The sequence below is a fragment of the Rhinopithecus bieti genome, unplaced genomic scaffold (assembly GCF_001698545.2).
Source record: "Rhinopithecus bieti isolate Rb0 unplaced genomic scaffold, ASM169854v2 scaffold_12, whole genome shotgun sequence".
Taxonomy (NCBI): domain Eukaryota; kingdom Metazoa; phylum Chordata; class Mammalia; order Primates; family Cercopithecidae; genus Rhinopithecus; species Rhinopithecus bieti.
Window position 1 is genome coordinate 1427340 of NW_016803028.1, and position 23659 is coordinate 1450998.

At 46.4% G+C, this 23659-nt stretch overlaps 1 protein-coding gene across 2 annotated transcripts in view; it reads left to right on the forward strand.

The window, feature by feature from the left end:
- Positions 1-235: 235 nt before the first annotated feature.
- The window catches only part of SH3BP5 (SH3 domain binding protein 5), a 77362-nt gene continuing 53938 nt past the window's right edge, over positions 236-23659 (forward strand). Inside the window, exons 1-2 of one of the 2 annotated variants that reach the window (XM_017884308.1) lie at positions 236-440; positions 3045-3107. In XM_017884308.1, the coding sequence (XP_017739797.1) occupies positions 411-440; positions 3045-3107 (93 nt within the window). In that variant the 5' untranslated portion in view covers positions 236-410. Of the gene's footprint in view, positions 441-981; positions 1335-3044; positions 3108-23659 lie in introns of those variants that run through there. The other variant, XM_017884254.1, reaches the window with a different exon arrangement.

The window sequence follows — 23659 nt, forward strand, 5'->3', positions numbered from 1 at the left end:
GGTGGTTTTGATGATAGGTTCTCAGAAAGAAGCTCCATTCTCAAGCAAATTTGTCCACCAAACTCAGAGCAGATGGGCTACAGGCCTCCGTGTAGAACATGTGCACGTTCTGCATTTCTCAAAGGAAGGAGATGTGAGCAGCTATGTGCTCACCTGCTTTGCCAAGGTCATCCTTTGGGTTCCCCTGACATCACAGTGGCCCTGACATTTCATAAAAGCACACACATGCCTCTTCAGTTTGGCCTTTTCGGATGCTGTGTCTGCCAGGCCAACTCTGTCTCCCTACTTGTCGATGGTGGGCAGGAAGTCTCACTAATTCATAAATTCTTGGCCAGAGTGTGCCCATCAACGGGGGTTACACTTGCCACCTCCTTAAAAAGGCTGTGTCAGCCCACAGGCATCCCAGCTCAATGCATTCTCCATGCTTCCTGGCTATTCAGGTAGGACCGCCGCACCTCTGTGTTTGGTACGGGGCTCGCCCAGAGAGGCCGCAGCCTTCGGCAATGCATCCGTGCACGGAGCTGCAGCTGGCTCTCCTCTCTACACTCCTGTGTCTATATAAGCGCACATTTTAGTTTGCTTTTCTGGGCAAATCTTTGAGTAAGCGCCATTCCCAAGGTTCGCTCAAGGGGAGGAATGTGCTTTGGGTACAGGGTTTCGGCAAGTCTTGGTCCTGAGGTCCAGGGTCACTAAACGCAGGCTTCGGAAGGCGACTTCAGCGGGAAATCACCCCACGCCTCCTACCACACACAACGCGCTTCGGAGGAGGGCGGGAGAAGGGGACTTCCGAAAGCGGGAGGCTTGCCTTACGCAGTTGAGATATATCCGGGCTGCTAAGTTACAAGGGGGTGGGGGCTCTCCTATTTTGCCACCTTGGAGATGTGGAGGGAGCTGGGGTTTTGTGACGGAGACCTGGGTAGCTGGGACTGGCCGAGGAGCGCGCAGCCGGGGCGGGACCGGGGCGGAGCGGGCGCTGCGCTGACTGCCGCGGCAGAAAGGGGGCAGCCGCGCCCATTTCCTCTGCTCCGCCGCGGCCAGAGGGATCCGCATCCGCGAGCTGTGCCTCCCGGGTGTCGGCCCCGTCGGCTACCCGACCGTGCCCGGCTGTGGCGAGGCGGCTCCAGCCCAGCCTGTGGCGGCCGCGACCCCCAGGGCACTCCCGAGCCCACCGCGCGGCGAGCGTGACGACTGCCCTCATGGACGCGGCACCGAAGCGGAACCGCTCGGAGGAGCCAGCCGAGCTCCTGCCGCCTGCACGGGACGAGGAGGAGGAGGAGGAAGAGGGGATGGAGCAGGGGCTGGAGGAGGAAGAAGAGGTGGACCCCCGAATCCAGGTAGGGCGCGCGGGGTCACCCCGCATCCGGGCTTCGCGAGGGCTGCTGCGGAGGTCGGCGTCTACGCGTACATCCACTTCGCAGCCCCCAGTGACTGTGGTCCGGGGACTGGCGGCCACATACGGTGGCAGGAGACGATCTGTGTGCTCTGTTTCCTCGTCTCCACAATGAGGAGTCTACAGTGTCCGCGTGGATGCGGCCTGACTCTATTGCGGGGAGCCCCCCGCAGACCCCTAGCAGGATCGGGGTCGCCGCAGCGTGCCTGGTGGTTCGGGCGGATGTGCAACAAAGGGAAAAAGGGGGCGGGGGCGCCATGGTATCCTCGGGGGTACCCCCCGCCCGGCCGCCACGGCACCGCGGGCAAGGCATGGCTTCCAGGCTCTGCGAGGAGGGGTCGCCCGCGTGGGCGCCGGGCACCGTAGGCGGGTGGGCGTTGCCCGCCCCTGCAGCGCGGGCTGGCACTGGTGCCCCGGGTGCAGAGTCCTCACCTGCCAAGGTGCCCGGCCTGAGCCGTTTTCCTTCTCTGATTCATTGTTAGAGAACTGAGCGTCTTATTGTCACCACCGGCTCAACGGTCTGCCTGGCCTGAAATTGCTTAAAACCCTGCTTTTCCTTGTTGTGAGGTTGGGCATGAACAGAAATCAGGGACAACTGATGCGCAAAGCTGACGCGTGGAGGCGGCGAGGGGATTGGGCTGGCTGACTGTGCCTCCATTTCCAAGAGAGATGATTAAAAAACAATTTCCAAGCCGAGATCTAGGAGTGACAGTTTAACCTCTTCACCCCGAAGCAAAAAGCAGAGCAAATCCCTTTCTAAGACCCGTTTTATTCTACCTTTTCAGTAAATCATTTTTTAAAAATTGCTTTTAAGCATGCTCTGTAATTTCTGGATCCCTAATTGGTTTTTTAGTGCACAGATCAATTTAAAAGCTCACTTAACTCAGTGGTTGGGGTTTAAATGAATTGTTTTGTCAGGTTAGCAAGATAAAGATCAGGTGGAAAAAAAAAAATCCTTGCATTAGGAATGCTATTAATTAAAATAATTGGTTTGGAATAAATCGTGTGTTATTGGTATGGGATTATGTTAGCAAGATCCTTTGTTTGCATAGTAAAGATGAGTTAAGTTCATGTTGGATGCTTTTCACAAAATGTCAGTTTGTAAATGTTTATTGAAATGAATGGGATTAAAGCTAGTTTAAAACATCCAGCTAAGTAGGTTGAATAATTGGCAGTGTGAAAAGATTTTCACCCTTTACAGAAAAATAATTCTGGTAAGTTAATACCAGAATTCTGCCCTTGATGATTTCACTGGGTTTATATTTTTGGCCTGGCCTTGCTTATTGTCTTTTATTGTTTTCTAAGCAAAATTCTTGCTCGAGGGAGATAGTGCTGTTTTGACGAGGCCATTAAACCATTTGTAACAGGTGGGATTTACCTGAAGGCACATTCCTGGAATATTTGACCTCTGACAAATTCCAAATGTCTCTGAAGACATTGTCAAAAAGGACACCCTCAAGAAAATGGTTTCAGAAATGCCGACATTCATTTGCATTTCTAGCCAAGCCTCAACTGTTTGCCTTAAGAATTAATACCGATTCTTCCCTTTTCCTGCAAACTGGGCTGGGGTAATTTTTCAGGTTATGGACTGAGTTATACTGGAAACAAAAGACGGATCCCATAAGTCATTTTTTCTCCCTCTTTTCTTCACCAGGGAGAACTGGAGAAGTTAAATCAGTCCACGGATGATATCAACAGACGGGAGACTGAACTCGAGGTACAGAGAGCTGAGTTCCTGTTCTTGGTGGAGTGATGTCACTCACACCGGCACAAGGCTGGTTAATTTTGTCTTCATAGCTGGAGGGTTATTGCTGGACCCCCCTCCTTGGGAGTTGAGCAACAGCTCCCTGACAGAATAAAATACACCACTGAGCTCAACCTGTGGGCGGAACGCATGTGGATCCAATTTCACATGTTGTTTTTCATTATGGAAGCTCCATGGGGCCTAAATCAAGTCTGTGCAGAGCGTTACACAACGCTTAAGCCCCAAGTTTTCATGTGACTGAAAGGATAGAGGGGAAAATTAGCTGAGCTCTTTATTGGGGAAGAATGAATGAGCTCACAAAATCTCTTACATGTTCAGGGCGGTTCCTGCCATTTGTCCTGGAAAGCATTGTGTTGTTTCCTCTGACTTTGACCATTTTTTGACTTTCCTGTCCTAATAACTCACCGCCGCCTTCTGCTTTCCTGCTCATTTCTTTATTGTCTGCTTGTGCATAGAATATAATTATAATGGTAACAAAAAGCTGTTTAGACTGGAAAGGCCTTTCCTACTGGGAAAAATCTGGGGAGACTAAAACTTGATTTAGGTTTCCTGTGCATTTTCCAACCGGAGTGTAAACAAGTTAGCATTCATCACAGCCTCTGATTAGTTTCCACCCCTTTCCAGTAGTGGTTGCTTTTACCACCCATCAGCAAATTTGAACAACCACTGTATGTATTCAGGAGACTGTGAATTGACTGTCAGAGCCCGGAAGGGACTGTCAGCGCAGTTTCCCAGTGCAGGGAGCTGTTGGCAAAGTCTGTTTCTGTAGCAGGAGAAACAGCAAAAGTCAGTGGAAGGGACAAGAAGCACATGGTCCCTAAGAGGGAGGGTGTGCGAGATAGGAATATCATCTGCCAGGATTCACAGGCAGCCTTGATTTCTGCTGCATGCGTAGGCCCTGGAGTTACCAAATCTGGATGTAGCAATGTGGATTAAAAAGCCTGTTGCTCTGAGCTATGTGAAGGGTTATCGCTAACCACCTCCATTTCCATCGTAGGTGTACAAGAACACGGGCTGTCCTTCTCGCTAAGTAAAGTAAAATCTATGTTTATTTACATTTCTTTCACTTATGAATTTAGTCTGTCTGTGATGTGGGGTAACTGAAACCTCTTAGGATCTCAGATTTCTAATGCATTAAACAACAAAACCCTTACCATTCCTATAGGGCTTTAGCATTTACAGAGTGTTTTTTACACATTTTATCTCATTCCATCCTGTCACACCAGCCTAGAGCTATGCTGTCCCATATGGTAGCCATGTGCAATGTATGGCTATTTGAATTTAATTAATTAATTTTTTTTTTTTTGACACAGTGTCTTACTCTGTCGCCCAGGTTGGGGTGCAGTGGTGCGATGTCTGCTCTCTGCAACCTCCACCTCCTGGGCTCAAGTGATTCTCATTCCTCAGCTTCCTGAGTAGTTGGGATAACAGGTGTGTACCACCATGCCTGGCTAATGAGTTTAATTAAAATAAAGTAAGACAAAATTCTGTTCCTCAGTCACAATAGCCACGTTTCAAGGGCCCAGTTGCCACTATATTAAACAGTCTAGTTGCCACTGTATTAAACTACTATCATCATAGAATGTTCTGGCCTGGAGAACTAGGAGAATAGGGGCTATCTGCTTTCCAGATAAGGACTCAGAGGCTTAGCATTTTATGATGATGCCTCAGAGGCAGGGCTCCCATCTTATAGTCCCAGGCATTTTCCAGATCTCCTCCAGTTCCTGCATTCTATTATCCCAGTGCAGTGGTGCAGTCACAGCTCACTGCAACCTCAAATTCCTGGGTTCAGGCAATCCTCCTGCATCATCCTCCCCAGTAGCTGAGACTACAGGTGCATGCCACCATACCCGGCTAATTTTTCATATTTTTAAACTTTTTTGTAAAGATGGGATCTTGCTCTGTTGATCAGGCTGTTCTTGAACTCCAGGCCTCAAAGTGATCCTCCCACCTTAACCTCCCAAAGTGCTGGGATCACAGGCATGAGTTGCCATACCCATCCTGGAAATATTCTTCTTCCGACGCTCCCCTCCCCCCCCGCCCCCCACCAAGGCATTGATTGGTTCTAATTGCTCACCTACTATGTGCTGGCCACTGTTCTGGGTAATGAACAAGATGGCCCACATCTCAGCCCCTAGGGTGCTTACCTTCTTGGGGTGAGATTGGTTAATCTGTTCAATTCTTTTTAGCCCTGACTTTTGAATCCCATTTCTGAATACATTTAGGTACTTGTGTGTCACAGGAAGCCACCGGACAGGTGTTTCCTGCCTGACTCTGGAGAGCATTTGGAGCCGTGTGAGAGGCCAGCTGGAGGGTGGGGGGGGGGTGGCCAGGGCTGGGCTGGGTTGCTGGCTGGCCTTTTCACGGTATTATAACCAAGACTGACTCATAGAAATATAATACGGGCTACAGAAGCAATGAAAAACTCCCTAGTAGACACATTAAAAATGAAAAATAAACAGCTGAAATGAATTTAAATAGTTTGTTTAACCCGGAATATCCAAGACAGTACAATTTCAACATGGACTTGCTATTAAAAAATTACTGATATTTTACATATATTTTTATACTAAGTCTTTAAGATCTTTGGCATATTTTACACTTAGGGCACATTTCACTTGAGACTAGACATGTTTCAAGTGTTAGTAGCTACATGTGGCACTGGGAGGCACAGGTTTAATAGGTGTTTTCTGTCACAAAGGAGCCAGGTGGGATTTCACCCTTCACGCGGGGCACCAGCTGCTTGTCAGATACTGTTGACCACTGCATTTATGTGGGTGAACGAGACAAAGACCTTGCCCTCCAGGAGCTTATGTTTTTGGTTGGGGTGAGGAGCAGAGAGGGGGTAATAATTACTGGTGGTAATAGCTACAGTAAGAAATGTGACAGACACTGGAGGGGCGCTGCAGGAGGACATCTGAGCAGATGCCTGCAGGAGAGCCTCTGCAGAGGAACAGGTGGAGTGAGCCAGTGGGGTGGTCAAGGGGAGTATGCCCAAGGATAGGGGGCAGGAAAATGAGCCATTTTAATATACAGTCGAGTCTTTTGTTTTTTTCCTGCGACGGAGTCTCATTCTGTCACCCAGGCTGGAGTGCAATGGCGCGATCTCGGCTCACTGCAACCTCTGCCTCCCGGGTTCAAGCGATTCTCCTGCCTCAGCCTCCGGAGTAGTAGCTGGGATTACAGGCGCCCGCCACAATGCCCAGCTAATGTTGGTATTTTTAGTAGAGACAGGGTTTCACCATGTTGGCCAGGCTGGTCTTGAACTGGCTGATCTTGAACTCCTGACCTTGTGTCGTCATCACCGCCCCCCAACCCCTGCCTGCTGCCCCGCCCCACCCGTCTCAGCCTCCCAAAGTGCTGGGATTACAGGTGTGAGCCACCGTGCCCAGTCTTGTTTTTGCAGTACTTGTATTCCCTAAAGTTGTGAACACTGAATTAGTGAATACGGAACCACTGTTGTAGGGAAAATGCAGGGCTCGGAGCAAGCCTGTGGTCACATCATTTTCATCAACTGATCAATATTAATCTTTTCAGTTTCCATTAAAAGACACTTTATTTATTATGTACTATTGATTCATTAGCATTGAACTCAGGGCCGCTTACCTAACATGTATTTTCCCTGTAAGCCACATCACAGCCTGCTTATGCTCAGGAATGCTCACTAGACAGCACTTCAGCACTTCCCTTATGGGCCATTTTTAACAGCAAAATCACCAAAGAAAGCACAAAAGCGTGAAAGACATGGCACTAAGTAGACCATGAAAAGGACACTTGTTTACAGGCTGGGCATTGAAAGGAGGAGGTGGAGTGTCGCTCCTGCGTGTGTTGGTGAGTGAACCTGAAAGGGCTGCGTGCATTGATTTTGGGGTTATGTATAAATTTTAGTGAGTAGATGAATTCACAAGTATGGAATTGGCAAATAATGAAATAGTCTACTTTCAGGGACCCCAGGGGAAGGTATTTTGCTGTCCCCATTTCCTTTCTCTTTGCCTTTTGATTGCGATCTGGGGCATTCAGCACCTCTCATAATTTTTGTCTGATGAAGCTGAATTGGTGACCAGGCTTGTGGTAGGTGCGAATGTGCTCACACACTGTGCTGCAGTTGTCCGTGGGTAGCTGTAGACCAAGGTGTTGCTCCTGAGGTCCACATTTAACATCCCATTTCTTGTCTTGGCCGTTTAAATTCCAGATTGTGAAAGGGCCTCTGGCAGCCATCTGCCGTGTCACTTGGATGTCTGTCTCTTCCTGCAACGTGGGTTTGCCTCTGACCTTATTTTGAACAGTGTTGAGTCTCCTTTGCACTCTGATTTATATCAGCGAAAGCCAACCTTTTTAAGCTGTTAAAGGAGGAACCTTTTAACCAGAGAGGCCTTGGATATAAGCCTGATGTTTTAAGTTAGGAAGATAAACATTTTCCCACAGATCCAGTGATCCGTCAGCTTTATTTACTTATTAATGAGACAGGGTCTCGTTCTGTCACTCAGGCTGGAGTGCAGTGGCACAGCCTCGGCTCACTGCAGACTCTGCCTCCCGGGTTCAAGCGATTCTCTAGCTTCAGCCTCCCAAGTAGCTGGGACCAAAGGCGCACACCACCACGCCTGGCTAATTTTTGTATTTTTAGTAGAGACGGGTTTTGCAGCATTGGCCAGGCAGGTTTCAAACTCCTGAGCTGAAAGCAATCTGCCTCCCTTGGCCTTCCAAAATGCTGGGATTACAGGCATGAGCCACTACACCTGACCAGCTTTTTAATTCACTAAGTATTTATTGAGCACCTACCATGTGATGGGGCAGTTTTCGGTGATGGGGACAGAGCAATGAAGAGAATGGACAGAGTCCCTGCTCTTCCGAGGAGGCTTACATTGCAGAGGGGGTGGAAAACGCAGTAAAGAGTTAAAGCAGCACAGTAGGTTATCTGATGTATGCGAAGGAGGCAAAGAGCTGGAAGGGGACTCAGCTGGTGGGTGTTTGGAGGCAAGGGGAGGGAGAGGAATGCAGTATTATCTGGAGAGAGTGAGCAAGCCTCAGGCCATGTGGGGGAAGAACATTCCAGCTGGAAGGCGCATCTGTGCTAAGATGGGAGTGGGCCTGGCCTAGCTGAGGACCAGCAAGGGGGCCTTGTGCCAGGCTGGGGTGAGTAATGGATGGAAGAGGAGGTGATGAGTCAGAGATAAATGGGTCATTCAGGTGCGTGACAGCCCTGCCAGGTGAGGTAATAAAACTCAATATGCTGATGTAATTTTAAAATGCCTAGTATATAGGTCTCTTTTCAAATGTTTGTTAAAACAGATGCCACACTGAGAATTTCTAAGTCTAATCAGAATAAAGATTTGTAATATTTCATGCCCATATATATGTGGTTTTAAGCACAACATGTAGTGTTTTCATCATTTCCCGTGCTTGCTCTGAAAGTGGGCTGTTCCAGGACTGTGAAGGGGTCCTTTCTTTTCCTCGTTGCTCAGGTCAGGTGGGAATAGTTTCTGCTTATACTGGCAGGGTGGTTTGAAAAATCTTTGTTTCTGAGTATCTGTGTTCCTCAAACACGCTTAAGCCAGCACTCATTGTCTCTGCCTTTCCTCCCTCCAAAAACCAGCAAATGCTTTCTCTTAAAAACAAAACCTAAAACTTTTTTTTTTTTTTTTTTTTTGGACCCAAGAAGCAATGGTAGAACCAAAAACTCTGTTTTGAGCTTAGAAACTTGGAGGTGAGAGTGAACTGGAAGCCACCTGGCCCCTCTCTCATGAATTATTAGCACAAATCAGGAGAAAAATTCAAAGGACAGTGATACGTCCCCGCACTTTCTCCATTAAAACATGTGTGGGTGGAATGCACTAGGGACTAGGTCCTGCAAGACTAAGTTTTGCTTTGAAGAAACTGCTAGGGAATGTTTGAAGCAATAGATAGACCGGGGGAGGGAGGAGTAACTGTTTCTTAAAGCTGCACCAGATTCCGGGCCTGGTGGCAGGCTGCCCGGTCTGGGCTGGCAGAGCCCCTGCAGCCCAGACTTTCTTGTACACAGGTGAGATCTGGTTGAAGTAAACATTGGCCTGGAGGCCTTCCTGCAGCAAATACTGTGTGGGGCGCTGGGGACCAGGGTGGTCAACAAATAATCAGGCATGTCCCTGCCTCATGGAGCTTGTCATCTCCTGGATCCAAGCGAGCAATTGTAGTTGGGGGAGGGGGATTCTGGGAGAGTCACTCAGGGCCCTTTGGGAGGCCAAAGCTTTGTTGAAATAGGGGGCATCAGAGTTGAGGTCTGCAGACCCCAAATAGTCTGAAGATAACATCCAAAGCAGCCTTAAAGTGGAGGAGGAAGAGAGCTGATGGTACAGACATCGTCTGCAGTTTGAGGAAGGCTGGGGTGGGGAGAGGTGGAGTGTTAACAGGACCTTTGGTGATTGACTGATTGTAAAGAAAAAGCATGTGTGGTCTTTGCATCTCTTCAGGGTAGCCTGAGCCAGGGCTGCTGCGCTGCCCCCACGGCTCTGACTTGAAGTTTGGCCATCAGAATGGTGGTACTTAAGGTCTTGGGCTTCAGTGATCCCCCCATACTGCTTATTTCCCTTTGGGGAGGAGGTGAGTGGGGGAAACATTTGAAACTTGTGGAGTGGCCTAGCTATAGGACAGCTGGCAAAGCTTGGCCTCTGGAGCCAGACTGCCTGGCGCTGAACCCCAGCTCCCCTTGTCATAGCTGTGGGACCTCTGGCAGATTATGTAATCTCCGTGCCTCAGTTTCTTCTTCTTTAAAATGGGATTGTGTCTCAGTTTTTGCTGTGAAATAACCAAAGCCCAAAGCCATGGGGAAGGGCAGGTGGAGGGAAGACAGCTGTCTTGACATCAGGTGATACAGGTTGAAATCAGAGGTCTACTGACTTCTAGGGATACTTGGCACATGGAAGCCACAGTCTTCTCATCTTTGAATCTGGGGGCTGTGATTCTTGCCTACATCCCTGGGTGACCTGGAGGATGGTAAGGGATGCTGTTTGAGAGCTGCCCAGCCTGAGTGGACAAGGGGACCACCTGTGTGCTTGGCTGAGACCTGCTGGGTGCTGCAAACAGAGAAGGTTCCAATGAGATGTCCACTGGGGCCAAACTGGCCATGGGGCCTGGCGATAGCTTCGTACTCTTGCCCCAGGTCCTGCCATGACCTTTCTTTGTCAGATTGGCACTGGGAAAGGGGCCAGAGGGAGGGCTCGTATAGGCCAGGATTACAGTGAGATGGACTTTGTAGTCACTGGATCAGCAGGGCATTGCGCTGTGGCCTGTCTGCTATGATGTGACAGTTAGTTTCCCTGAGTGAGCCCTGCTTTATTTAATTAATTAATTAAGTAATTAATTTTTTGAGACAGGGTCTCAAAAACTGAAGTGCAATGGTTTGGTCTCAGCTCACTACCACCACTGCCTCCTAGGTTCAAGTGATTTTCGTGTCTTAGCCTCCTGAGTAGCTGGGATTACAGGCATGTGCCACCACACCTGGCTAATTTTTGTGTTTTTGGTAGGGATGGGGTTCTGCCATTTTGGCCAGGCTGGTCAACCCCTGACCTCAAATGATTCACCCACTGCAGCCTCAGCCTCCCAAAGTGCTGGGATTACAGGCATGAGCCACCACGCCCAGCCTTCTGCTTTGTTTTTGTTTTTTCCTGAGACAGTGTTGGTCTCTCTTGCCCAGGCTGGGGTGCAGTGGCACAATCATAGCTCACTGGAGCCTTGAACTCCTGGGCTCAAGTTATCCTCCCACCTCAGTCTTCTAAGTAGCTGGGACTACAGGAGCGCGCCACCACGCCTGGCTAATTTTTGTTTTTGTAGAGATGGGGTCTCTCTATGTTGCCCAGGCTGGTCTCGAACCCCTGGGCTCAAGCAGTCCCCCTGCCTCGGCTTCCCAAAGTGTTGGGATTACAGGCATGAGCCACCGCGCCCGGCCTCCCGGTGTGTTCTTGGACAGACTGACCGTGAGGACAGTTGTGACACTGGTAAATCGCAACCTTGTGTTCTCCGTTCCCTCCCCAGAACCTGTCCACTTATGCGCATGTTGGCTCATGAACAAAGATTCTGCCTTGCTGGGGGCGTTAGCATTTTAAGAGTGGCCTTTCACTTTAAAAAAAAAAGATGATGTGTGAATATGGACAAATGGCCATGGTCTACTTAGTGGGGAAAAAAAAACTATACATAATATATATATAAAATTATATAGAGCATATATAAAACCATATATATAGTAAAAGAATGTATGCATATGAGAAGACAGGCCTAACATATTCTTTTTTTTTTTTTGAAATGGAGTCTCACTTTGTTGCCCAGGCTGGAGTGTAGTGGTGTGATCTTGGCTCATTGCAACCTCTGTCTCCCAGGTTCAAGTGATTCTCCTGCCTCAGCCTCCCAAGTAGCTGGATTACAGGTGCCCACCACCATGCCCAGCTAAGTTTTGTATTTTAGTAGAGATGGGGTTTCACTATGTAGGTCAAGCTGGTCTTGAACTCCCGACCTCAAATGATCTGCCTGCCTTGGCCTCCCAAAGTGCTGGGATTACAGGCGTGAGCCACCATGCCCGGCCCTAACATAGTTATTCTTGTGTAGGTCAAAGAATGTGAACTGCTTGTTACCAATTATGGTGAAATAAATGTAGAAATTGAGAGTAAGACTTTAGAATTTTTTTTTTTTTTTTTTTGGCAATTTGATGTTGTGACATCCAGGTGGCATTTTGCTTTCCTAGTTTGTTTTTATTCTACAGAAGTATTGATTTACGGTGGATTGGATGAGGGAAAATCCATCACCACATTGTTTGAGAAGCCTGGCTCTAGAAAAATGTACCCTCAGATGTTACCAGTTGTTGTTGCTAGCTTCTGAGGATGCTGGTGGTTTTTAGTTTTCATTTCTTGGTGTTTTGTGAAATATTTACAATGACCATATGTTATAATTTTCATGGGATGGGGGTGGGGAATGAAGCCTGTTGTAAAAAAAAAAAAAAAAAATGTCTTTATAAGCCAAAGAAATGAATTTCTCTGGAAGGAATTTTAGGAACTATGAAGGCTGATGGGAAAAAGTTCAGATTGGTTGTTCCTGCCTTAATTGTAGATAAACCCCGATGTTGTGGGTTTGCTTGATGAATTAGTGCATTGTTCAGCTCCTGTAGTTGTAATTCATGGAAGGATGAAAAGTGCTTTAAAGGCACTTTAGGGTCTTCTACAGCCAAGAAACCCTCGTATATGTGCTTATTTAGAAAACACAATAAATCAAGCTATAATGGAAAACATTACAAATATTAAGAATATTTAGATATTTGAACTTAGTTACTCTATGTATTTGACTGTTAGCGTCATTTCTAAATGGATAAATGTGGGCACATATAGGTTCTCTTGCACAACTTCATTCATGGATCCACATTAGCAAAATGCTGTTAGTGGCCAAAACATGTTCTGGCCATTGGCCAGAACATAGAAATAGCTATCTAATATTGACATAGACTGTATTGCCTTAAAAAAACTAGGCATGTTTTCCTTTTAACCTGCAAAGATCAACAAGATAATACACAAACTCTCCTGGCCCCTCAGCTGAAACCCATGGCAGGGTCATAAGTGCTTGCTATTGCAGTACCTGCCGACTTTCCTACAAATCATGTGACTGTATCCCCAGCTGTATTCAAGGTGCCTTCCCTCTGACTCTGAGTGTCATCTCAAAAGAAGACAGGCTATGGGGTTAATGGATTCATTGCTATCCCTGTGGTTAATGAGAATCTTCAAATCCCCAAGTTGACAGCGATCTGCTCCCTGTGGACTGTAGCCTTTTAATTTTGTGCTGTTATTTTTCTTTGTCAGCATTTGTTGTAGGGACTTTAACATAGTGGGGTGTGTGTGTGTGTGTGTGTGTGTGTGTGTGTGTGTGTGTGTGTTGGCTGGATGAATTAAACATCTATTGAACCTCATCCTTTGGCAGGCAGCCCAGGTATCTTTGCCCAGCCTTTTTCTTTGAGAGTTACTTAGTCTGCCGATTGCCACGTAGATGTTTCCAGCATTAAAGACTATACTGCTTTTTTGTAGTGCATTTTAACCAAGAGTATCACAGAATTTGCAAAGCAGCTCTTGGAGAGCTTGGCAAGTCAGCCCCTTTCATTTCCTTAAAGGAAGATGGAAAAAATTTTGTTCTATTCTTGCCTGATTTTTTTTTCCTTTGCTGTGTTTTGCTGGATTATCTAAGAGATGTTAGTGTTTGTTCTGACAGAAAGAAACTGCTATCAGGGAGACAATGAGAGGAATATCCGCTGTTTATTATAACTGCAGCTCAGCCCTCTTAATATAAATCTTTTATTGTTTGGCATTAAACCCAACCAAAACATGATGAATGGGGCTTGGTTGTCTTCATTCACCACACCCTTTTGTTTCCAGCATGCGAAAGGATTCAGCCTCGTTTTGCTAGATTTGAAGCCCACAGATTTAATGTTCTCTTGATTTTTGGCTTTATTGGAAGAAGAAACGGGATGTGCTGCTTCTTCATTGTTCTGGTTACTGTTTCTCCCTAATTATCCCAAGCCTTAATAGCTTAAAACAACTGTTTTATTTTGCCTGTGATCTGTGGGTCAGGAATTTGGAGAGGGTCTTGAGAGGGCTCAGCTGGGCGGTCCTTGCTTGAGGAGTTTTGTGCAGTCAGATGTCAGCCTGGGTTGTAGTCATTTGAGAGCTTGGCTGGTTGTCTGAGATGGCCTACGCTTTTGTTTGACAGAGGATGCTGGCTCTGAAAGCTTATGCTGAGAGCTCAGCTGGAGTTGCAACCAGCGTGCCTACGTGTGACCTTTCTCGTGTGGTACTTTTGCTTCCTTTTGGTTTCTGGCTCCTTCCAGAGTGAGTGTCCTAAGATGACCAGGTGGGAGCTTCATGGCTTTTTCTGACTGAGCCTTGGAACCTCCACAGTAGCTCTTCTATTATAATCTGGTGGTCCAAGCAGTCATGAGCCCACCTGGATTCTAATTCTTCTTGATCCTGGGGCAGTGTTAAAGAATTGTAGGCCATATTTGAAAACTGCCACCCTCATGGTGATGTAGAGACAGTGGCTTATTTTGAGGCCCATAGGACATATACTTTCTTCCTTTCCTCCCTTTCTTTCTGTGAGGAGACTTCATAAACTTTCAACCACGTTTCATTGTCTTCTTGAGGTGCTTTAATGATTAACCAGCCAGGAAAGCAAGCACTTTGGTTAGTATTCCCGGTGACCTCAAATAAGCCAGCAACAATAGAGGCAAGATGGACAGTTTTTAGTAATGCTGTGGGTCTTGCCATAGGAAATTCTTTACCGCTTTGCCCATTTCTTAAAAATTTTGCCTGAGAAAAAAATTATGGCATGGCTTCAATGCCTATTAGAAAAAATTAGTGGAGCCTAGAGCCAGAGGTACTACAATAATTAGACAGATGCTTTATAATTCAGGGTGGTAGGGTTCTAAAGCCCCATGGGCAATTCCAGATAGATATGCTATTTTCTTTCCCTGCCACTGGTGTTGCTGGGTCTTCTCTGGGGAAAGAGTCCTGGTATTGCACTTATTTGATAGAAATTACATCTACTTCCCCACTTGTAACTTGTTAAAACCACACTTCAATGTTGTGAAACGTAGGGTCAAAAAAAGCATAGGAGGCTGGGTGCAGTGGCTCACTCCTGTAATCCCAGTACTTTGGGAGGCCAGGGCAGGGCCAGCAGATCTCTTGAGGCCAGGAGTTCAGGACTAGCTTGGCCAACATGATGAAACCCTATCTCTACTAAAATACAAAAAAGAAAAAGTAGCAGCCGGGTATCGTAGTGCATGCCTGTAATTCCAGCTACCTGGGAGGCTGAGGCACAAGAATCATTTGAACCTGGGAGGCAGAGGTTGTAGTGAGCCAAGGTCACGCCACTGCACTCCAGCCTGGGTGACAAAGTGAGACTCTGTCTTAAAAAAAAAAATGCATAAGAAAACTTTTTTCTTGGAGCTGATAGAAACTAAACTACATAGCTCCATAGCATATGATGATGGAAAGTGTAGGCTTTAGAGCTCAGAGCTGGATTTGAATTCTCTGCCTCTTAATGTGCTGTACAGTCTTGGTAAGTTATATTAGCTTATCTGGGTTTAATTTCCTTCCAAAATGTGAAGGGCAATACGGATCTTACCAGGGCTGTTAAGGGTTAAATATGGTGATGTTTGTAAAGCGTCCGGCATGGTACCAGGCATATATGTCCAACAAATGTTGGTCCTTTCCTCCTCCAGCCCCTTAGCCATTTATTAAATAATGGCACCTAAGTAAAAACAACCACTATTTTGTGAAAGGTTATTATATGCTAAATTTTGTGCTAAGTGGCTTCTTTCCTATTATCCTATTCATTCTCACAACAGTCCTTCAGAATGTTGATGAGAAAGGGAGGCACTGAGTGAATAAGTCAATTCTCCCAGGTCACACAGCCAAGGAGTGGTGGAGCCAGGATGTATAATGAATCCAGGAATCTGAGGCTGAAGCCCATGCCCTTAAGTAGTTTGTGTTTGGAGGCATAGCGGATGCATATTCTGAGATCCCCACTGAGGCTGCATAGATGAAAGAATGCTAGAGTCTAGGACTTAGGGGACCAGGTTTTCAATCTTCACCTTGATATTAATCAGGTATAGATCCTTGGGAGAGGATCTTTATCTCCTGAGATTTCAGCCACTTCATCAGTGAAATGGGAGCATCTAAACTAAAAGATGGGCAAACTTTTTTCCAGCCCCGATATTGTTTGGGATCTCCATTCTGATCTAGCCACATGTTGAATAAATTATGAACCACCTTCGGTCTTGACAGTTGAGGAAATGCAAAAGCTCTGTAGTCAATCTATGCTGTCATAGACTTAAAATTTCATTTTTGTTGAAACAATACTTGGACGTAGTTTTTTTAAAAGAGTCCCTGATAAGTTATAATGCAAAATGAAAGTCCTCTACCTCACTCCCCCGCACCCCTAGTTCTATTCTGATGAAATGATGTTTTTAGCTGTTCCTTCTGGTCGTTTCTCCTGTGTCTCTAAAGTTACAGCCGTCGACTTTGACTTTGGCTCTTTTGCATCCTGTGCTCTCCTTTCTTAACATTTTGATTAGCTGAAGGCAGGAGGAGGTTATCTAAAAGCCAGCAGATGTCAGCCAGCCAGCTTGCCTGGAATGCTGTGGTGGGTGGATGTGTGATTCCTGTGTAGGCTACACTAACTGATCTCCAGAGCTCTCCGAGGCTGGGCTATGAACTCACCATATCGCCCTGATTCTAAGACTTGTGCTAATTATAAAGTGGACCTTGTATTTCATAACAGCCTGGGTGGTGGTTGAAACATCAGCCCCAATAGACATGCACATCAATAGTGTAATCTGTCTGAAATGTAATGATTGTGAATTTTTGAAGAACATTGTGGGTCTTGCAGTTGAGGAAATATGTGAAGCCTCCTGGCGTCAACATGGAAATAGTGCTTTTGTGGTTGAATTTGGTAAAACACTGCTGTTTCAGCATTTCTGCATCCTCTTACTCAAAGAATACTGTGGATTTAAGAACATGTGTTTGGCCATAAATGAAAAATTACTGGGGTTCCACCAGTCTTTCTAGCTGTGTGCATGAGAGCTTCCTTGCTTACGTGCATGCAGGGTTGTCATGTAGCTTTGGTCCATCCTCCCGGGCCTTGTAGTACTGACCCCTGTGCTTGCTTGCACGTTTAAAGGGCTCATGAGTTTTTTCCTTTGTTCGTGGAGATTTGTACCTTGGGCTATTTTTTTTTTTTTCCATTTCATATCAGATGAGTAATGTGCTCACATCATAACAAAATTCGAGGATGGCATATCTGACACGTGCACGTGAACACCCGATCAGCACACTTACGAACTCCAAAAGGATCTACCTTGGGCTATTTTAAACATTTTTTGGTAATTGGTTCAATTCCATTCTGGTGCCTAAGTAACATCAACAAAAAAGATGAATTGAAAGCAAGTCTTGGCCGGGCATGGTGGTTCACACCTGTAATCCCAGCACTTTGGGAGGCTGAGGCCAGCAGATCATGAGGTCAGGAGTTTGAGACCAGCCTGACCAACTTGGTCTCAAACCAATCCCATCTCTACTAAAAATACAAAATTAGCCGGTCATGGTGCCTGTAATCCTAGCTACTCAGGAGGCTGAGACAGGAGAACCACTTGAACCTGGGAGGCGGAGTTTGTAGTGAGCCGAGATCGCGCCACTGTACTCCAGCCTGGGTGACAAAGTTAGACTCTGTCTCAAAAAAAAAAAAAAAAAAGGGAGTCTTTTCCAAATGACGTTCTACAAAATTTCTGGCTCATATTATTTAAAAATCAAGGCTATGAAAGACAAAGACTGAAGAACTGTTCCAGATGAAAGAATGTTAGATAACAAAATGCCATGTGTGACTCTTAGATTGGATCTTGGACCAGGAAAACAATTTTTGCCCTTTATTATAAAAGACATTGGTGGGACAGTTGATGCAATTTGGAGACAGTTGTAGACCAGATTAATAGCATTGTACCAATGTTAATTTTCTGATTTTGATTATTGTACTCTGGTTATATAAGTGGATGGCCTCATCTTTAGGAAATATACACCCAAAATATTCCAGGGTAAAGGGGCATGGCATCTGTATCTTACCGTCATTTTTTCCAAGTTTGAAATTATTTTAAACTAAAAAGTTAAAGAGCCATTTGCCTTAACTCAGCCTCCAAATGGCAGCACTTCCCTTTGGTTATGGAATCACAACACAGGCCAAGGATTGAAAGGAGGCCTGCGATGTTCTGGGAGGTGGAACTGGGTGCTCACCTGCTTGTTTAGAAACACTTTATAGTTAGATCAGGGCACTAAACCAGACCCTTTCTGTCTAGGAGGGAATTGGTTCTACTTAGGCCTTAAAAGGGTCCAAGACCCTTGTTAACCTCAGGGGAGGGAAACTGGAAGGAGAAAACCATGATGACCCCTATATTTTGTTCGTCTCTGTCCTCTTAGTGAAAGGAACCTCTTGGTGGTTCAGATAAGGACAGGCAGTGTGATGCCTTGGAAAGAGTTGGAGTGAAGAAATAGGATCTGGCCTTGTCAAAGTTGTTGAATGCACAGGGCTTGCCCAGAGGGTCTGGAGCTGGGTGATGCCCAAGCTGGGGTTAGGCTATCCTGCGTTTTGTTCCACAACCCACTCAAATAGCTTACATTAAAGGGAGGATTTTCTGAAAGGTTGTAGGAGTCTCATGGAACTCAAGGGAGGGGAAGTGTCACTGGCTCTGATGCATAGGGAAAACACATGTCTCAGCTGGCCCTGGCAGTCTTGGTGGATGCCTGTGGTCCCAGCACAGTTATTAATAGTGCCTCTCCTTATTCTCAAAAGTGTCCTGTTAGATTGATACATCATATGACTGTGTTGTCACAGGATTGGAATCAGGAGCCCAGGTCACCTCTCACCGCCCCTCCTGTGCCACCTCATGGTTCTCTCCACATTTGCTTTTCTCTGTCTCTCACCTCTGTTTTTGTCTGTCTCTCCCTCTTCTGGTTTCCTCTGTTCTGATTCCTGAGAGAGGGAGTCTTGTATTGGAAACACAGTGGCAAGTCCTCACAGAAGGAAGTGGCAGGTCTGGCCGACACGCTAAGGGGCCCCTACTCCTGAAGTCGATCAGGGCCTGAGATGGGAAAAGAAAAGGACTCAGGGGAAGGGGAATTAGGTCCCTGGTTTCCAGCAGTGATCTTGAAGTTCTCCCCAACTTGAAAATCCTGGTGTGTTCTTCCTATTCCATTTGTATTTGTCACCTTGGGGCTGTTTCACCTGGGTCTTCTAGTTGGATGACACCGACTGCTGTGGAATTGGGCCTGTGCTGTGAGCAGGAGTGTTGTGGTTGGCTCCAGCTCCCCGGTGGTCTTCATCCTTACCCCTGCTCTCTACCTCTGCTTCTTCCCGGCTCCTGTACCCTCCTGCCTCGGTCTTTCTGGTTTGGCTCCCTTGGGCCCCCACTCTGCCCTGGTGTAGTCTTTGTGCTTCTGTCTCTGCTACAGAATTCTTAAGGTAGAATCAACTTGCTCTGGCCCTCAGGGCTATGAAAGCCCCTCACAGTGGGAGCTGGGGCTAAGAAGAAAAACCAGACAGAGGCAGGAGGGAAGGCATCCTGAGGCCCCCAAAAAGCATGGCAGGATCTCTCAAGGCAGGGAATGGTCTAGGGCTAGGCCTGTGCTGTGCTATTTAAATTATCATTAAGTCTATTGAACCTGGAAGGCGGAGGTTGCAGTGAGCCGAGATCGCGCCACTGCACTCCAGCCCTGGTGACAGAGTGAGACTCCATCCCAGAAAATAATTTAAAAAAAAATCACTAAGTTAATTAAGTTCTTATTTTTTGAGATAGAGTCTCGCTCTGTCACCCAGGCTGGAGTACAGTGGCACCATCCTGGCTCACTGCAGCCTTGACCATCCGGGGTCAAGCAGTCCCCCTGCCTCAGCCTCCTGTGTAGTTGGGACTCTAGGCATGTACTGCCACACCAGGTTAATTTATGCATTTTTAGTTGAGATGGGGTTTCGTTATGTTGCCCAGCCTGGTCTCAAACTCCTAAACTCAGGAGATCCTCCCACTGTGGCCTCCCAAAGTGCTGGGATTACAGGTGTAAGCCACCGCGCCTGGCCCCTTGAAGTTAAATAAAATACAACACTTAGTTGCGCCAGCCACATTTCGAGTGTTTGCTTGGCCACAAGTGGCTGTGGCTTCTGTGTTGGATGGCACAGATGTAGCACATGTCATCATCACAGAAGTTCCATCAGCCAGTGCTGGAGAGCACTTGCTCCCTTTTCACCCAAGCGCTATTTAAAGTGGTTTCTTTGTGTGTTCTAGTAGCTGCCACAAGTGCTCTTAGAGAATAGATTGGATGGGTGAAAAGAAAGCATGATTGGTATAAGGTTGGTGCAAAAGTAATTGTGGTTTTGCCGTTAAAAGTGATAGTGAATGGAACATTTCAGGTACCTTTACTACTGGCCAGTAAGTCAGGATGTCTTCATAGTGCCTTTTATCATAGAATTCTAGTATGTTCCTGCTAATGGAGACTTTCCCATCGTTCTAGGGCTGGATTTCCCTAATTCCAGTTATTTTACTGCTGCTGCCATCATTTTTGCCATATTCTAGGACTGCGTGTGCTATTTATTCCATGTTGTCTTTTAAATTGGTTCATGTTTTTACTTTAGGTTTTTTTTTTTGAGATGGAGTTTCGCTCTTGTTGCCCAGGCTGGAGTACAATGGCATGATCTCGGCTCACTGCAGCCTCTGCCTCCCAGATTCAAACGATTCTCCTGCTTCAGCCTCACGAGTAGCTGGGATTATAGGTGCCCGCCACCATGCCTGGCTATTTTTTTTTGTATTTTTTTTTTTTTTTTGTATTTTAGTAGAGACGGGGTTTCACCATGTTGGCCAGCCTGGTCTTAAACTCCTGACCTCAGGTGATCCACCCACCTTGGCCTCCCAAAGTGCTGGGATTACAGGCATGAGCCACTGCGCCCAGCCTTACTTCAGTTTGAAAAGGAAATATCCTTACTATACATGGAAAACCATCAAAGGAAAATACATTTTTTAAGCAGGTGTTTTTTTAAAGAATAATATATACATAGGGAGTGCCCACCTTGTCAGGGTACAGCTTATGACTTTCAGAGTAATGTTATGTTGTTTCCGGTGGATTTACAGTTCTTATCAATTCTAGCAGATTCCCCTCTTTATGGAAGGCTCTGAGCCTGGACTAGCTTCCCTTTTCTTTAAGAAAGAGATTAGCAAATGTATTCAGGTGCTGAAGACATTGTGGTACCAAATGGAGTCTTTCTCCCTGACAAAATCAGAAGCATTTAAACAAGATCTGAGAAGGAACAACTGCTTCATTCTTACTGAAAGTACACTCTTGTCTTTGGTTCAAGAGGGGTCTATGTAGAGCAGGCCCGAGGGCAGGTGCATGCAGCACACTGGAAACTTCTTGGCTACAGGTCCTCCTTCACGTTCTTGGTAATCACTGAGTACCCCAGAAGCTTCATTTTTGTGGACAGTATTAATATTCGCCATATAGAAATCAAAAGACATTTATTTCAAAGGTCTATATTCATTAAAATGACAATCAGCCTATTACATGTTAACAAAATAATATATTTTATGAAAAGGACAATTTTCCAAACAAAAAATTCAACGAAAGAGTAATTGTTTTACGTACTTTCGCAAGTCTCTTTAATGTCTGGCTTTAATAGAAAAGCTGATTCTCTCACCTCCTTCTGCATTTCATGTCATTTCTTGCCGTGTCACTGTCAGGTAGCTTCTGGAAGACTCTACTGAACACTCATAAGAGAATGACAGTGAAAATGGCAAGTCTTTATTAATGAAAATGGCTTCCATCTTGCAGACTCCTTGAAAAGGTTTCCAGGTGCCCCACCCCCACCAGTGGTTTCCCCAGACCACCCTCTGAGAACCACTGGTGAAGTGACTGGCACACTGGACTAGAAGACTGAAGATGGCCGGTCGCAGTGGCTCACGCCTGTAATCACAACAGTTTGGGAGGCCGAGGCAGGAGAATTGCTTGAGCCCAGGAGTTTGAGACCAGCCTGGGCAACACAGTAAGACCTCATCTCTACAAAAAATTTAAAAATTAGCCGGGTGTGGTCGTACGTGCCTGTAGTCCCAGCGACTTGGGAGGCTGAGGTAGGGGCATTGCTTGAGCCCAGGAGGTGGAGGCTGCAGTGAGCCATGATTGCGACACTGCATCCAGCTTGGGTAACAGAGAGGGATCCTGTCTCAAAAAACAAAGAACAAAAAATACTGAAGATGTCTGCTTTCATCTAACACTTGACACTTACCAGTCCTGTGACCTTATGCAAAGAGATTAGGTCACCTGGAACTCCAGGGCTCCAGTTTTCTTTTGTTTTTCTTTTTTTTGAGACAGAGTATCTGTCACCAGGCTGGGGTGCAGTGGCGTGATCTCAGCTCACTGCGAACTCTACCTCCTGGGTTCATGCAATTCTCTTGCCTCAGCCTCCCGAGTAGCTGGGATTACAAGCACCCACCATGCCCGACTAATTTTTGTGTTTTTAGTAGAGATGGGGTTTTGCCATGTTGGCCAGGCTGGTCTCGAACTCCTGACCTTAGGTGATGTGCCTGCAGCCTCCCAAAGTGCTGGGATTACAGGAGTGAGCCACCGCACCTGGCCTCCAGTTTTCTTGTCTGTAAACTCGGGATGGAAATTCTGGCTGAGGCTGTTTTACAGGGTTGTTGTGTGCTCAAATAATGCCTGTGAAACCTCTTTCTGCCAACTGAAAGTGGTATACTTGTAAATGGCATTAGTAAGGATCTTTTGAAGTACGGTGTTGTCTCTAACATGTAGGACAGTTATTTTTTAAATACCACCATCCCATCTTTATCTCACTTAATTCTGGGGACACTGTGAAGAGGCAAAGCCACGATTCTCAGTTTCCAGGCAAGGTAATTGAGGTGAGCAGGTGAGCGATTGGCCAGAAAACAGGGACTTATCCTGTGTGCTGCATGTTCAACCTGCATGCTGCTTCCAGTGTGTACGGGTGCTGGCTGGTGTGGTTTAGCTTGAGCTCTTATCTGACACAGGGCTGTGTGTCTGACACACTGACACAGTCAAACAGGGAGACTCTGCCACCTCCAGCAATTCTTTGCTTGAATAAATTACCTTCAGTCTGAGTCACCTAATGGATGAAACACAATTTTCAGATTTGAAGAGCTGAGGCCTCCTCCAAGCAGAGGGAACTGTTTGAGAACTCTTTCAAGTGCTGATCTAAAAACTCCCCTGGTAAATAGCCCTGGGATGGTAAATGGATTCTTTTTCTTGACTGGTGGAAGATCTGCTCGCTCTCTCAGATAAGCTTGTACTTTTGAGCCACTCCTCTCCATGGCTCATTTCCTGCAGGGAAAGCAGTCAGCTTACTCTTCTCTCTGGACATTCCCGAAGCCACCCCCACTTTGATCTTGGAAAACACATTTGCTTGTAATTGCAGGAGACAAAGAATCACGGTCAAGTCTTTTCTGTAAGAAACAAGACAAAAAGCCCAAGTTCAATTGTGGCGAGGTAGCTTAAGATGTATCTAAAGAAATGCTTTATAAAAGCTAGGTTGAACTAAATTCCACAGACTCTGCTCCTTATACACATGGCTTTACTGTCAGGGGCAGAAGCCCTCCGGCGAACTGTATTTAATTATAGTGCTTTGCCATGCTACAGAATGTGGGTTGGGGCCGGGCGCAGTGGCTCAAGCCTGTAATCCCAGCACTTGGGGAGGCCGAGACGGGCGGATCACGAGGTCAGGAGATTGAGACCATCCTGGCTAACATGGTGAAACCCCGTCTCTATTAAAAAATACAAAAAACTAGCTGGTGAGGTGGCGGGCACCTGTAGTCCCTGCTACTCGGGAGGCTGAGGCAGGAGAATGGCGTAAACCCTGGAGGCGGCCACTGCACTCCAGTCTGGGCGACAGAGCGAGACTCCGTCTCAAAAAAAAAAAAAAAAAAAAAAAAAAAAAAAAATGGGGGG